Raw genomic sequence first — 16460 nt, 5'->3', positions numbered from 1 at the left:
GGTTGGGTAATGATGATATCGGCTAGGATATGCGTTTCTGCCCCTTTAATAGGTCTCAAAGGGAGAGCTCTTCGGGTCGTTTATCAGAACCGGGATGAGTTGGTGATTGCCGTTTAAGCGTATTTATCAGTTACCAGTTACAGACAGATTTGTAATGTACGTACGAAGTTGCGCCGTATGTCATTTGTGCTTCCTGTCTCTGGTCCCAGTTAATCCACAAAGAGATGCTGAACTGCAAAGCTGACCAGCTGATGTGAATCATTCATTGTTTTTCTATAGGGTTTTTTTTTTTTTGTATTGTATTGTAAGGCACTATTGATATATACAAGAAACTGATGCTGATGATGGTGGAACACCCGCTGTGTCACATGAAGCAATGATTGCAGCTTTAGCAAATCAATGTCCTGCCTAGCTTTTACTCTGCCAGTTTTACTCTCTAGTTGACACCTAGGGCCAAACATGGTGCAGGTAACAGTTTCCCAGAGGTTTCTGTTAATGAAAAGTACCCACACAGTATTGCAAATTTTGGCTGGAGAAACAGCAGCAGTGCTTGAACATTTTCCTAGGTTCGCAATTAAAATCCAATTAAAATCCCCCAAAATATTTCCTACCCCTTTCATTTTGTCTACAGTGGGTAAGCATCTTGGGTGAGGGGGATTTTCTACACAGATATCACCTCCACGTAGGAAATTGAACATGCCTGCATGCATATGCATCACAAATGTGTCCTGTGGGGTTTCATGATACATGCAACCTAGAAACATAGAGCTTGAAGGGACCCCGAAGTTCATCTAGTTCAACCCCCCGGCACAACACAGGGCATTCACAGCTACCTCCTGCCTCCACTCCCCCAGTGACCCCTGATCTATGGCTAGAGATGCTCACCTAAAAGTGTGAATTCCTGGTTGTATGAAGTGGCACTTAGATTTGGCCCAGAAATGGAGAATCCCCAAGAGAGATGCACCGTTTCTGTGCCATGTCTTCCCTGCCAGTTTCTATCAAAATCCTCCCCACAGTTATACAGGGCTGGCTCAGAGGGTCTGAATAATCTGTACAAATCCCTGTTCCGGACCTCAGTTTGGGCACGCAACTGCTGGGTGGATATTATTATTGTTAAGTTGCTGTTGAAGTTGTCATTAATTTGATCCTGGCCAAGACCAGGCTCAGGGTGGCTTACAACCTCTTAAAAAGGTAAAGGTCCCCTGTGCAAGCACCGGGTCATTCCTGACCCATGGGGTGATGTCACATCCCAACGTTTCCTAGGCAGACTTTGTTTGCGGGGTGGTTTGCCAGTGCCTTCCCCAGTCATCTTCCCTTTACCCCCAGCAAGCTGGGTACTCATTTGACCGACCTTGGAAGGATGGAAGGCTGAGTCAACCTTGAGCTGGCTACCTGAAACCAACTTCTGTCGGGATCGAACTCAGGCCGTGAGCAGAGCTTTTGACTGCAGTACTGCAGCTTAACACTTTTTAACAGTTTAAAACAGTCCATAATTTACAATGTCTACAATGATAAGAATGAAATACCAGGCGCCTTCAGCCAGCAGCAATAATACTCAATTTGTGAGGGGTATAGCAGAAGCGGGACAGGAGAAGACGGCGATGGAGATGAACAGAGGAGGAAAGGAGGCCAGCTAGACAGAATACCGTCGCTGTCCTCAACTGTATGCCTGGTGGAACAGCTCAGTTTTACAGGCCCTGTAGAATTGTTTAAGGACCCACAGGGCCCTAATCTACAGCAAGCTGTCTAGCAGTCGATGCCAGAATGGTTACCATTTTGTGTATGTGCCTCCAGTTTCATTTTTAAATATATGTATATATCAGTCTAGAGCTGGAGGAGTGGGTGGACAGATCAGTGTGCTTTTTAGCTTGTGTTGTGTTCACATCTAAGGTCATCACAGGCCAACTAACCTGCTGTTCTTTTTCTTTTTTCAGGAGGGAGAACAAACTGCGGATCCAGAATGGCTGGCTGTGCCATCTGGCCCCGGAAATCATCCGCCAGCTCTCACCTGACACAGAAGAAGACAAACTGCCTTTCTCCAAGCACTCGGATGTCTTTGCGCTTGGGTAAGGGGTCTTTTTATGTCTGGACTGGAGAAATGAAGAGGGTAAACCAGGGCTGCTGACCCAAATGAGCTTTGTCACCTCCTAAGGCAGCTTTTGTTTTACCACTTAATTACCCTGCTCGGTAGCAAAGGGGGAAACGTCCTTTTCTGAAAGCGTCCCTGTTGCCTTAGCAATGATATCTTTGCTGAGGTTTTATCGAGCAGATTAATTTTCCCGCACGCCACCGTAGTTAACATCTTAAGAAGTGCTGCTTCAAAGTGGTTAGCTTATACCCAGTTTTTATCTGATAACATCATGCAACAGTTAACCCCAGTGCAGGTTTTGGGTAACTTTGTAGCTCATAAAAGCCACTGTTTTTGCACTTGAAAAGGATTGGAGGGGGGGGGGATAGTGCCTCAGCTCACCAGTCTGTGGGCACAATCAGGATCAAAACCTTGCAGCATTTTAAAATCACTTTAAAATGGTGTTGGCCTCCCCCATAAGGACTTTGTCAAGCCTGTTTTGGCCCATACTGTGCCCAATGCTTCCCATTGCAAGCATTCATGGGAAACTGAGTTTGCCCATGACTCTTGAGTACGGATGCCACCATTACAGACTGTGAAAAGTACGTCTTTTTAAAACTCTCCCCGGGGGGGCAGGCATTTTTCGAGATCGAGTCACCAAATTCGCAGCATAGCTTCAAGGAACTCTCCTTGCATGAACCTCAAAGTTTGGTATAGTTTGGGACAAGGGGTTCAATTTCATGAGGTCCAGAAGGGGTTACCCCCCTCCATAGAGAAGTATGGTAAAGTTTACAATGCTTCTCCGTGGAGGAGGAGGTGACCCTTCGCGGACCCCATAAAGCCAGACCCCCTGACCCAATCTTAACCAAACTTTGAGGTTCATGCAAGGAGAGTGCCTTGAAGCTACCCTGAAAATATGGGAACTCTACCTCTAAAAATGTCTCCCCCAGAGCTCACTTAAAAAATTCCCATAGGGAAAAGCCTGGGGAAAGCCAAAGCTGAAAAAGCCAAATATTCAGCTGATTCGGCGATAGGCTGTCCAGCTTTGGCTTTATTCCCAGGTTTTGGTGTTCGGTAAAACTGAAACCCGAATATTGCCGAAATGGCTAATTTCTGGTTTATTTATGGTTTGGGTTTATTGATATGCACAACCCTACCGTTGACTAATATGGAACTTACTTCTGAGCAGACCTACTTAGGCTTACTCCCTACATCCAGCATTCTGATTCCTACGGTGATCAGCTACAGACACTGTGGCAATAGTGTTCAAAGGGCTGAATGAGGACTGGGAAGGCCTGGGTTTGAATCCCCAAACAGTCATCAGGCTTACTGAAAGACGTCACACCAGTCAGTCTCTGTCTCTCAGCCTCGCCGAGTGGTTATGAGGATCTAGTGAAAGAAAGGTGAACTATGTATGCTGTCCTGAGTTCATTGGAACAAAGGGAAGGGTTATAATGATGTGACAGATATTTTCCAGGAAGTCCACAAGCAAACAGCTCTCTCAAATTAGCTTCCCCATCTTGTTTGTCCTCTGGCAGCTGGGTATTCAGAGTTACAGTTACTTGGCCATAAAGGAGCCCTGCTGAGTCTGTCCAAGTCCACCTAGCCCAGTATCCTGTTTCCTACAGAGGTCAGCCAAATACTTCAAGGAAGTCTGACAGTAGGGGCAGAAGGTCCTGTCCTTTGTCCCCTAGCACCTGGTATACAAACGCATATGGTCTCTGAATCTGGGGTATTCTATTGCAAAGCACACTGAAAGTGCTACCAAAAGCATTAGTAAGGTAATTCAAGGCAGCTGATGCAACAGAGGTCTACAAAACTCACCAAGACATACACTGCACACACATGGATGTTTTCTTATTAAGAGAAACAATGGTGCTTATGATCTTTGTTAACAGAAACACTTATTAGAAGCAAGTCATAGAAACACAGAATCATAGAGTTGGAACTACCAGTGTCATCTAGTCCAACCCCCTGCACAATGCAGGAAATTCACAACTACCTTCCCCTCACCCCTAGTGACCCCTACGCCATGCCCAGAAGATGGCCAACATGCCCTCCCTCTCATCATCTGCTTAAGGTAATAGAATCAGCATTGCTGACAGATGGCCATCTAACCTCTTCTTAAAAACCTCCAGGGAAGGAGAGCTCACCACCTCCCCTTATAGGAAACAAGTGTCTTCCTTTCGATGTTATCTCTGGGAGAGAAAATAACCCTACATGGATCTGTGGATGGGAAACATATGCAGAAGCAAACAAGTTAATTGTGACTGGTTGCAGCCGTCAGAACGCAGAGGCGGCTGAAGGGGCGGAAAGAAAAATAAGAGGTTATTTTCCTTGAAGGCTGTCTCCCAATATTCTTTAGAAGAGTCCTCCTTTTGTGTGTTGAAAAGAGGGACAGCCACAGACATCATTTGTTGAAGTACAAACAACTCAGTTTGCTTTCCATTGACAGAGACCTTTGGGCACCTGAGAAACAAGTTTGTTAGTACTGGTGCACGTTCAGAAAATTCTGTGCTGCACCCGTTCCTCATACTCAAAATTCCAAAAGTGCCCACAGACTCACCTTGGCTAGTGATGGTGAATCTTGCAATGCAAACTCTCACAGTCCTCTGCCATTGCTGCCCCTTTCCTTTCTCTTCTCCCACATGTACCGGGAGGAGGCATTTGTAGCAGAATAAAGTCTCTTTTAGACAGCAGTACTCTTGAATCCATGGGACTACATTACTTATGGCATTCCACACATGCTAAATAATCCATTTTCAATCCACTTTCAATGCACTTTAATGATTGTTTGCAACGGGATTTTGCCATTTCACACAGTAAAATCCAGCTTCAAAGTGCATTGAATGTGGATTGAAATAAAATTGTTTGGTATTTTTTAAAGCACCCTATTAGAGTTCCAGTACCCATGAAATGCCGGGGGTGGGGCTTACACTGCCCCCCACCAAGTATCTTTGGGGAAAGAGCAGAAACTGTTTAGGAGTTTTTTTGTTGTTGTTGTTGCAAGTGGCTTTCAGCAGCTGGAACTAAGACATTCTGCACATTCTGAGGATATATTCATATGGCTTAAATTGATTTTAGGAGCCCCATGGTGCAGAGTGGTAAGCTGCAGTACTGCAGTCCAAGCTCTGCTAATGACCTGAGTTCTATTTCAATGGAAGTCAGTTTCAGGTAGCCAGCTCAAGGTTGACTCAGCCTTCCATCCTTCCGAGGTCGGCGAATTAGTACCCAGCTTGCTGGGGGTAAAGGGAAGATGACTGGGGAAGGCACTGGCAAACCACCCTGTAAACAAAGTCTGCCTAGTAAACGTTGGGATGTGATGTCACCCCATGGGTCAGGAATGACCCGGTGCTTGCACAGGGAACTACCTTTACCTTTTTAAATTGATTTAAGGGTCATTCCCACTTCCCAGACAATCCTGGGAACTGTAGTTTCACAGAGGCGGTTGGGACTCTCGAATAGAGAATTCACAGCATCTCCCAGGATGCTCTGGGTGAAACTGTTGCTATTAAAGTGGCATTAACCCAATATAGATTTGCAGTTTAGATAAGTCCCACCCGAAAGCACTTTGCCTGCTTTGACTGAGTCTAATGTGCCGTGCAGCCTATTAGCACTTTCAGAAGAGGATAATCCATACATACTTTCCCCTCTAGCAATTTGATGACTAGGCCATTGGGTTTTCCTTGCTAGGGTAGCATTAAATATTGCAGCTACTTTTATGCATGAGAAAAAGTACTTGAGGCTGTGGGAAGAGCCTTTACCCAGACAGGAAAGCCCCGAGGCATCCCCCCTTTATGTGGAGAGGAGGGGATTTGTGGAACCAGTTCTGCTACTTATGGGCCATAACTGAGCAGTTTTCACAATAAGAACATGACAAGATCCCTGCTTGATCAGAACTAAAGCATCTTGTACGTCCCACCCCCGTGTTCCTTGTTGTACATTAAACTGGAAGGCACAAGGAGGAAGCGAGCAGCCTCGCTTGCCACTTATAACATCGCTCCATGTGTCCAAGATGGTCCAAATGGAAATTTTATCCTTGGAGGCAGAACACCTCTGAACCAGGGCTGGTTCTAGATTTTGGGGGGCTCTGGGCAGAGAATAAGAGCCCCATGGCGCAGAGTGGCATGCTGTAGTACTGCAGTCAAAGCTCTGCTCATGACCTGAGTTCAATCCCAACATAAGTTGGGTTCAGGTTGTCTGCTCAAGGTTGACTCAGCCTTCCATCCCTATGAGGTCTTTAAAATGAGTACCCAGCTTGCTGGGGGTAAAGTGTAGACAACTGGGGAAGGCACTGGCAAACCACCCCGGAAACAAAGTCTGCCTCGTAAACGTCGGGATGTGATGTCACCCCATGGGTCAGGAATGACACGGGGCTACCTTTACCTTTTACTGGGCAGAGAGTGCCCGGGGGCCCCCTTCCCTCCTCTGCCCACCCCTAGGCCACCTGTCCATGCTTGCCTCCCCATCCACCAGCCCATGTGCCTGAGCATCCTCCCCGCACATTTCCTTGTGAGCCCTTTCACCATCTGCAGTCACAATCACCTGCTTCATCTGCCCGCTCTTTTCCTTATGATGCTGGGCAGTCTGTATGGCTGGGAGCTAGGGTTGCCAACCTCCAGGTACTAGCTGGAAATCTCCTATTACAACTGATCTCTAGCTGATAGAGAACAGTGCACCTGGAGAAAATGGCCGGTTTGGCCATTGGACTCTACGGTATTGAAGTCCTCCATACTTCTAGTTTTCTTTTGCTGTCAAGTCACAGCTGACTTATGGCGACCTTGTATGTAGGGTTTTCAAGGCAAGAGACATTCAGAGGTGGTTTGCCTCCGCATCATCCCCATGGTATTCCTTGGAGGCCTCTCATCCAAATACCTGCCAGGGCCAAAAAAGTGTGTTCTTGTGCATGACGCTAGAAGCACAATTAGAGGGGCGATACACCTGCCAATCGTGTCCCCCCCCCACTTCCAGTCTGCAGAAACGTGTCAAGCTCTGTCAAGAGCTGAGTATAGAATCATAGAATCATAGAGCTGGAAGGGGCCATATAGGCCATCTAGTCCAACCCCCTGCTCAATGCAGTATCAGCCTAGAGCATCCCTGAAAAGTGCTTGTCCAGCCTCTGCTTAAAGACTGCCAGTGAGGAGGAGCTCACCACCTCCTTAGGTAGCCAATTCCACTGTCGAACGACTCTTACTGTAAAAACATTTTTCCTAATACCCAGCCAGTACCTTTCCTCCTACAATTTAAACCCATTATTGTGAGTCCTATCCTCTGCTGCCAACAGGAACAGCTCCCTGCCCTCTTCTAAGTGACAGCCCATCAAATACTTAAATAGAGCAATCATGACCCCCCTCAACCGCCTCTTCTCCAGACTAAACATTCCCAACTTCCTCAGCCTTTACTCGCATGGCTTGGTCTCCAGGCCCCTGATCATCCTCATCAGTCTACTCTGCACCCGCTCGATTCTGTCCACATCCTTTTTGAAGTGAGGCCTTCAGAACTGCACACAGTACTCCAGGTGCGGCCTGACCAATGCAATGTATAGTGTATAGAGTGGCAGGCTGGAGTTAACAGTTTGCAAGTAAACTTTGGATCTTTGCAGGGCTTTGACCGGCTCACTTGATGCTCTAGGAACTGGCTCTTAGACTGTCTCCTATGCGCAACAGGCCAAGAATTACTACCTAACACCAGCCCACGCTGGCCCCCACCCCACCCCAGTTTACACATTGCTAAAGGCTGTACTCTTCCTGCTGGGCCCCTCTGCTGTGAAATAGCTTCTCCTGCACTCATCTGAAAGACCGAGAGACATGTTTGTTCTTTTGGTTAAAGATAATGCTAAAGGAGAATAAATTGCCCTGCAATCTGTTGCGATAACTCACAGCCCCACCAGTGGGGAAATGGTTGCTCTATCCAGCACCTTCCTATTCAAACATCTGCCATGTTATACACACGCATGAGAGAACAGATCCATTCACTCCGAGATTTAATTTTCTTTTAGGGATGGGTGGGGAGGGCAGATGAACCTTGAAATATTTATACTTTTCTATCCCACACTTGGCTAATCTGCCCTTGTAGCACAGTTTTAACATGGAATTCCCAAAGGGGTAAAAATATGAATCAGAATAGGAGGGCATTCCCCGATAAGGAGATACAGTTGAAGTAAATAAGAGAATTAATGCAGAGCATACAGCACGTAAATATAGATAACCTAATTTGTTTTAGGCTATTGAACTGTATTAAACATTAATCGAATGACATTTCATTTTATAAAACATAACCAAAAAAAGGGCAGCAACAGTTTATCATCAGTGCTGGCCTCCCTACCCTCTCGATGTTGTCATCAATTTTTATTTGGGGGTCCTGACTGCCTTGGCCCTTGGGGGCCATGGCTCAGTGGTAGAGCACCTGCTTGGCATGGAGAAGGTCCCAAGTTCAATCCCCGGCATCTCCAGTTGAAGGGACTAGGCAAGTAGGTGGTGTAATAGACCTCAGCCTGAGACCCTGGAGAACTGCTGCTGGTCTGAGTAGACAATACTGAGTAGACAATACTGACTTTGATGGACTGAGGGTCTGATTCAGTATAAGGCAGCTTCATGTGTTCGTTCCATTTCAGTCACCTTTAATGGCATGATAATAAAAATAGTAGTAACAAAAATACATAAATCTCCATATTCCATACTCACAATTCAACAGTATAACTAAAACTTAACCATCAATTTAGAACTCGTCGGCGTTAGATGCTGTAATAATATGTTCTCCTGAGCAGCATGTATTCATGTGTGTTGTCAGGCCACAAGGGCCCTGTATTTCCATCAAAGAGAGCCATTGTTTTAATTAGCCTAACTGATTAGAATTAAAAATTATTATATATGGTTTTATTGTATTGTTTGCATTGGTTGATGTGAGCTGCCCTGAGCCCAGCCTGGCTGGGGTTGAGGGCAGGATAGAAATTGAAAAATAAGCAAGCAAGCAAGCAAATAAATAAATAAATAAAAAGTGCCTGATGCTTTACACAGTAATTGGCCAGAATAGGAGAAGGTGAGAGAAGTTTTACTTTTTTTAGTGAGTGTCTGCATGCTGTTTTGTATTGTTTCGGAAATCTAGGACTAGAAACTTACTCTGCAAGACCCTTGAAGAGGCTGTCACCTTAATGGTGATGGCTCTGGCGTTATATATTCTGTATATGTGTGTGTGCATTAACTCTTCCACTGCTTTGTCTGGACAGCACCATCTGGTACGAGCTCCATGCTCGGGAATGGCCTTTCAAGAACCAACCCGCTGAGGCAATAATTTGGCAAGTGGGCCGAGGGATGAAGCCGAACCTTAGCCAACTTGGCATGGGGAAGGAGATCTCGGTAGGTGTCTTTCTGTCGCTTGGGGTGGGAAGGGGAGCAGGACAAGGGACAGAAGTGGAGGCAGAGAAGCCTTTCATGCACCAATTTGCAGGATGCCCAGGGGCTCAGAAACAGGTTGATATTATTCATATTTATGCTTATTGGGTTACATATTTATTTCAAGCAGTTTTATGCCACCTTTCCAACCATATTTAGTGCCCCTAAGGTGGTGAACAAGCACACACATGAAAAGCAGCTTTAAAAACGAAACACGACACACACAACATATAAACAGGAAGGAAGGTGATTCACGGTGCACCATCGAAACACATAGCACTACAGATAATTTTAAAGAGTCTCCACCCCAAGGCGCTTAGATGGGGAGTGTGGGTGTGTATTAAGTGCCGTCAAGTCGCTTCCGAGAGACAGTATGCTATAGTATTGGAGTAGGACTGGGGAGACCCAGATTCAAATTCCATGTGATCGCGAAGACCACAGGATGGACCTGGGTCAGTCAGTCTCTGTCAGCCCAGCCTGCCTTAAAGGGTCGTTGTGGAGCTAGCACTTAGGCCGTCTTGAGCTTGCAGGGAGAAAAATGGGATTCGCCACAGTAGAAAAGGAGGAGAGAATGAAAGCTAATTAAAAAAAGAAAGGTGTTTGAGATATTCTAAGCTCTGTGTCTGTTTTTCTGGGCCTCCTTAAAATGTAGCGTGATTTGCTTGCTGTCCAGTGACACTTCGAGGCATCTCTTTTAACTGGGTCTTTTGTCTTCTCTTCTATCCTTCACTTCTCCACCTTTTTTGATTCTTTCTCTTTTCTTTTCCCTTCCTCCCCCACTTTCTTCTTGAAGAGATAGGGGTAGAATGTTTAGTTGAGTGGCTAAAGGATGGGGGGAGGGTTGTAGGGGAAAGATCGTTGTTTCAGTTGCTTGTTTTGAAAATGCCAATAAAACAAGTAGGGGGGAAAGACAGAGGATAGGAAAGACATTCTGCTGTGATGCCTTTCTGCTGGGCTCTGATCATGATCCTCCTAGCCAGAAGAGGGCAGCATATAATAAGATTCTGGGGAGGGTCAAATATGTGCTTTTAGAACATCAGTTTCCCTAGATTGAGGTTTCTCAGGCCCATAGGAATCTGAGGGAACCAGGAACTGGCAATGGATGAGATCATATTGGGGGAAATGCAATAGCTGAGCCTTCTGCAACAGCATCTATCTTAAAAGTCTGCGGAGGAGATGGGCAGCAAAAATATATAGATGGAGGAATAGCTAGAGTTGCTAGCCAGGGACCAGCAAATACTGGGAGATTGGGGGAGGGTTGCCTGTGGAGGATGGCATTACAGGAGATACGATATCACATATTCCATGATACTCTAGGGATTTCCCCAATCTCTATGGTAAAGACCATAGAGGTTGTAGGGCTTCCTAGAGTGTTACCTGGAAGTGACATCACATTCTTCAGCCTTCCATCCAGGTGACTCTAGTTAACATAGTGATTGGGGATATTTATAGAGTGTTACCATTATTGTTATCTGCTACCCACCTACCCATTTCCCCCTCCCACTCCTCACATCATTGAGGGCAGGGAACTGGGGGGTTGAGTGCCTACCACAAATGACAAGACTAAGGGTAGCAATAGATCTATCTGAGATGTCAAAGGACATAATAACACCTCTCAATCCTCTGATTTTTCTTTAAAAATCCAATTATGAACAAAAAAAATTATACACTCCAACAGTAAAATTGAATAATTCTGTCCATAAGCTAAAAACCTCACTCTGGATATGAATACCATCCCGCATAGGGCTCGGCCAAAATGGGAAGGTGCATTTCATCAAACAATTTCACTTCTTGAACAGCACCCCTCGCACTGTTTCAATAATAATTCGGAAGGTCGGGGGAGAAGGGGCCAAATGAATTGAAAATGTGCTCCTTTTAGAACTGGGGAAGGTGGTTGGTTGGGGGCACTTTCCTCCGTCTTCCTTCCCAGACCGTTGCGCTATCCCGGAGTACAGCACCTCATCCATGTAGTGAGCTTCTTCAACCTATACTCCCCGTCTTAAGGGGGCGTATAGATCGCACTCCCAGTGGAAATCCAGTTAACGGGGTGCTCTTTTCTCCTTGCTTACCCTTTCCTTCCTGTTTCGTTCCTTGCAGGACATTCTTATCTTTTGCTGGGCCTATGAGCAGGAGGAACGGCCAACCTTCATCAAGCTCATGGAGATGCTGGAGAAACTGCCAAAGCGGAACCGTCGCCTGTCCCACCCCGGCCACTTCTGGAAGTCAGCAGAGTAAGAACAGCCTCTTCCTTATCCCAACTCTTTTTGCTCGTCTTGAAATATGTTAAACAATTTTTGCTTTTTATGAAATATTTTGGGGGGTTGTTGTGTGAACGTTCTACTGTGTTAAGCATTTATTATCCTTATATTGTCCCTGTAAATTGCTCAGACATATTTGATGTCGATATAGGTAGTTGTACCTTTTATGGCGTATTTGTTTCCTGCCAGTTGGTTTTTAAGGTTGTCTCTGTAAGATTTAGGCAGTTCATGAGAGGGAGGGCATCTTGGCCATCTTCTGGGCATGGAGTAGGGGTCACTGGGGGTGTGTGGGGGAGGTAGTTGTGAATTTACTGCATTGTGCAGGGGGTTGGACTAGATGACCCAGGTGGTCCCTTCCAACTCTATGACTCTATGATTTTTAAAACATTTTCTTCTCAGCCTCATTTAGTTTACTGGCTTTGGGTTAGTTTTAGATTTCATTTGCCCCTCTTATTCTTTTCTCTTTTTAATTTATTTTTTAATTTAATTTTAATTTTAACACGTCTTTTTCATTTAAAGTATGGAAAAGGTTCAAAGTGAGAGGGAAATAAAATATTAATCTTAATGCTCAGATATACCTAGCATTCAGTAAGATGAACAGACCCCAAATTATCATATAAATACCAGTCTTGATTCACTGGAATACATAATACTCAGCGAGATGAGCCAGTCATAAATGATCATTTAAGTATCATTTGCCTCTCGTATTCTATGTAATAAATATATGTATCTGACCAACGAGCAGATAGCAGTGTGTTTTCTAATCTCCATTGCAAGAGAAATGGGAAGGCATAACCTGAACTGCAAGATGTAGGATTTATAGGGTTTGCATTGGATGGAACCCACGAATCTCTTGAGGCACAGTGTACAAACAGGAGATTGTAGTGGTAGGACCTTTTGTTGTCTGCAGCTCTGCGGCGGCTTGCAGGAGGAGAGAGCTGCAAGCCTACTACAGTCTGCGGCTCTGCAGCTCCACCAGTAAAGGTGGCCAGAATCTGGTATTACATCCTACTACAACATCTCATACGCCAGAGGGAATGCCTCTTCTAGGAAAAGCAGGTTATAACACACATGTGCATCATCTGAAAGACAGAGGATGTATGCTCCTTTCTTGCTTCAGAGCCATTTTTACTCATGACATTCAGTCAGCATTAATTGATGAAAACTCATACGAACAACTAAGATTTCTTAACAGTTCCATGACGGAGTCAGGCATTCAGAACAGGCTCCGAAGCTGAGCCTTGACTCAGATGAAGCCCTGGCTATTGGCATGTGCATGTATTTAGGTCAAGGGCTCAGAGCTTATCAGCAAGCCAAGCAATAATGAAATATCTGGCTTTAGAAAATACTAACCGAGGCAATCCGATGCCTGCCTTCAATGCTCTTTCCCTACTCTGCCTGTTTACAGATCTCCCCAGGGGATAAATTTAAGGCTGTCCCCCAAACATCATCCCCCTGTTGCTAAGCCAACTGTCTGCTCTCAGCTGGAGTGAACATTGCAAGCCATTTCTGTTCTTTGGCATGTTTAGAGCCAGGAAAGATCTGCAAAGCGGGGAGAGAAGCAGCCTTTAAGCAGGAACTGCACCTGTTAATAATTGGCAGTTCCCTCCCAAATTTCCCCAGGTTTGGCTCAGAGGCTCAGAGGAATAGTGGAGCTGGTGGAGCGGGTAGGAATTCTTCAAAGGAACAGGCAATCTGATGGGTGGGTTTTTCCCCCATTATTGACAACCTTTTCTTGCCTGCAAATGTTTAGAAATTTAAAGTGTTGCCCATTATTTGGACTGAACATCCCCTATGTTTTTGTGCTCATAATAATAAGCCACGTTGATCACAAAATGTTACCTACCACTGTCTTCTAGTTGTGTGTGCAATGTTTGGATTCTTATAACTCAGAATGTTTTGGTGAGAAGGATACAGTGATCAAGGGAAGAGGTTAATGGGGTGTGTGTGTGTGTTTGGAGCTGTTAATAGGATTTACATCAGAAGCTAGAGTTGCCAACCTCTAAAATGCATCGATCACCCATCTAAAACAGTAACCAGCAGCAGTCTAAAAAGAGATCAATCCCTGAGTAAAACAGCAGTTGGCAATTAAAATGAAGCTAGCAGCCCAGATTACAGTATCAGGCCAGAGGAAACAGCCAAAGTAATGTTTTAAAAGCGGAATAAAAGATGTCCTGGTGCCATTCATTTGCCAGCACTCGAAGAGGTAAAGTCAGCCCCTTGATAAGTCCTTAAACATGACCGCTGCTACAAACATTATCTAACAGATCCTTCAAAATACTTTATTAGGAGAGATTTGCCCCCCTATGGCATCACCAGATACCTTCAGCTATCTTGGACAGTTGTCTTAGAAACATTCGACATAACCTGAAGCTTTAAATCTACAGGGAGGGATATAGTTGAAGGCATTTCTCATTATTTGTTGAGCTGTTTCATCTATAAGGAGATGAGGCATAAATATCTGGAGCATTTTCTTAGGGGATTGGTCAAATCAACAGAAAATTGTATTCGTTCCTGCCAACACTGATATTTTACCAGGCGCACTGGTAATAATTTTACTTAGCCCAGAACAAGATTAGTGATCTGCAACTGCGCTAGTGAAAAAGTTAGACCAAGAAAATTTTGGAAGCATCATGTCCTCAGCTACCTCCCCCTCCCCACCAAATTAAACCCCCCCCAACACTTTAGCCATTCTGAGATGGTGTTCCAACCCCTTGATTCTTTTGGTTGCCCTTTTCTGCATGTCTTCCAACTTTTCTTTCCCAGTCCTTTGGCATCTCTTCCCTTTTCTTTATGGCCCTGTCTACTTCGGTTTCAGATCACAATCGGGCAGGCGGGGTTTGTTCTTTACAACCGGGCTGTCTAACGGCTCCTAGTTCCTGAGGTGCTTGAGAAATTATAATCATTCTTCATTTGTGTCTGTCCTTTCTCCCAGGCTGTGACAGATGGCGCAGAGGGATGGTGCCTTTCTTACACCTTTCTCTTTCTCCTCCTCCTCTCCCTTCTGTCTGGAAGGCCAGAGGGGTCCAGTGAACCAGGGAGCATCGCAGGAGCAAAGAAAATACTCCCTTGCTCTGATCTCTGGGACCCACGTGGTGTCTGGGGAGGAGGACCACTGCGCTCCCTCCAGGGGGCCTTGAAGGATCCTGCGTGTGGAATGACGAAGAGGTGGGAAATATGCACAGCAGATGCCTCCCGTGGGGTCCTCTTCCACCTGCCCACCTGGTCGCAATCTAATGGGGTTCCTTATGGGAGGTAGGGAGCCTTCAGGCTCCTCCCACCGGTTCCTCTTTAGACCAGTCAGCGAGGAGCTTCAGAATTTCCCTGGACGCAGCAAGCACCCTCTGAAGCTGGTGCTCTCTCTCTCTCTCTCTCCCTTTAAAGGTTTTCTTTTATTCTTTTTGAAGAGAAATGCTGCCGAACCATTTGTCACATTGCCTGCCTGTTGGCAGAGGTGGGGATTTCAGCTGTTTCTAGCCTAGCAGGGTAACTCTGGGAGCAGAGCACTCAGCTGAACTTTCCGGGGTTGACGTGCCATTCATTAGTGACCACTTCCTGCTGGCTCCCCCTTCCCTTCCCCACGCTCCACCTATGGCTTCTGGTTCTTTTGGTGCCTGGTATTTATTGCCTTTCACGGTTTCTCGTTCTTTCTGCTGCTTCTCTCTCGATTATGCAAGCCTCCCACAACACTAGCCATCGTGTCCCCACCTCCGCCCACCCCACCTGTATCGCTGGGTGGGCGTGCAGCTTCCTGTCTGGAGCCACCTGGGACTGGATAAATAGCTGCTCTCCTACGTACATACTTGTACACCCAGCAGTGTTTTGCCAGATGCCAGCGATTACAGAACAGGGCTCCGACATGCACAGAGTATATAAATTGTGTGTGTGTGTGTGTGTGTGTGTGTGTGTGTGTGTGTGTGTGTGTGTGTGTGAGAGAGAGAGAGAGAGAGAGAGAGAGAGATCTGTATTTTGAAACACTTATCCATGCTGCCATAAGCCCATTTATTCCCCCACGATTCCATGCCAGCTGACAACTGCTGCAGTTTTACATGAACTTTTCCCCAGCAGTCTTATAACTTATGATGTGGGTTCTCTTGCAAATTTTTGCAAGATTGGCTGAGGTCTCTTGGGAGTGATGTTTCCCCAACTGGTTAGGTCATCATGGCGAGAGCCAGCGTGGTGTAGGGGTTAAGAGCAGCGGTGAGAATATGGTGTGTCCTCCCTATTTTCCTCTTTGAACTACTGGAGGAGATGTGGCTCAGTGGAAGAGCATCTGCTTGGCATGCAGAAAGTCCCAGGTTCAATCCCCGACATCTCCAGTTAAAGGGACGAGGCAAGCAGGTGATGTGAAAGACCTCTGCCTGAGACCCTGGAGAGCCGTTGCAGTAGACAATACTGACTTTGATGGACCAAAGTTCTGATTCAGTATAAGGCAGCTTCACGTGTTCATGTTTTGCTACCTGGGCTCTCCCCCCTCTCCAATAATTTAAGGCAGATTTATTAGAGTTGTGTTTTCCTTCAACCACCACCTATCCACCCCAGCACCAGATTTCTCCCCTCTGGAATCTGGCTCTTCAGCCTAATTTCCCAGCCTGTTGAAAGCTCTTTGCTGGGTGGCGGGGGGGTTGTGAGGGGGTGAGCATTATGTGTTAAGGAGGGCCTGCTTGCTCTGATCAGGAGAGACGCCTTAGATGCACTTGGGGAAAGTGTTTTGTTTATTTGTTTGCTTATTCTTCTAAAAAT

General features: G+C 45.8%; 1 protein-coding gene across 2 annotated transcripts in view; it reads left to right on the top strand.

The window, feature by feature from the left end:
* KSR2 (kinase suppressor of ras 2) overlaps positions 1 to 14785 on the top strand; it is a 251485-nt gene extending 236700 nt beyond the window's left edge. Inside the window, exons 17-20 of one of the 2 annotated variants that reach the window (XM_056859782.1) lie at positions 1935 to 2066; positions 9294 to 9423; positions 11557 to 11690; positions 14653 to 14785. In XM_056859782.1, coding sequence (XP_056715760.1) covers positions 1935 to 2066; positions 9294 to 9423; positions 11557 to 11690; positions 14653 to 14659 — 403 coding nt within the window. In that variant the 3' untranslated portion in view covers positions 14660 to 14785. Of the gene's footprint in view, positions 1 to 1934; positions 2067 to 9293; positions 9424 to 11556; positions 11704 to 14652 lie in introns of those variants that run through there. The other variant, XM_056859783.1, reaches the window with a different exon arrangement.
* Positions 14786 to 16460: the final 1675 nt, after the last annotated feature.

Source organism: Euleptes europaea, chromosome 13, assembly GCF_029931775.1.
Source record: "Euleptes europaea isolate rEulEur1 chromosome 13, rEulEur1.hap1, whole genome shotgun sequence".
NCBI classification, from domain to species: Eukaryota; Metazoa; Chordata; class Lepidosauria; order Squamata; family Sphaerodactylidae; genus Euleptes; species Euleptes europaea.
Note: the sequence above shows the minus strand (reverse complement) of the source record. Positions and strands in the feature narration are given on the sequence as shown.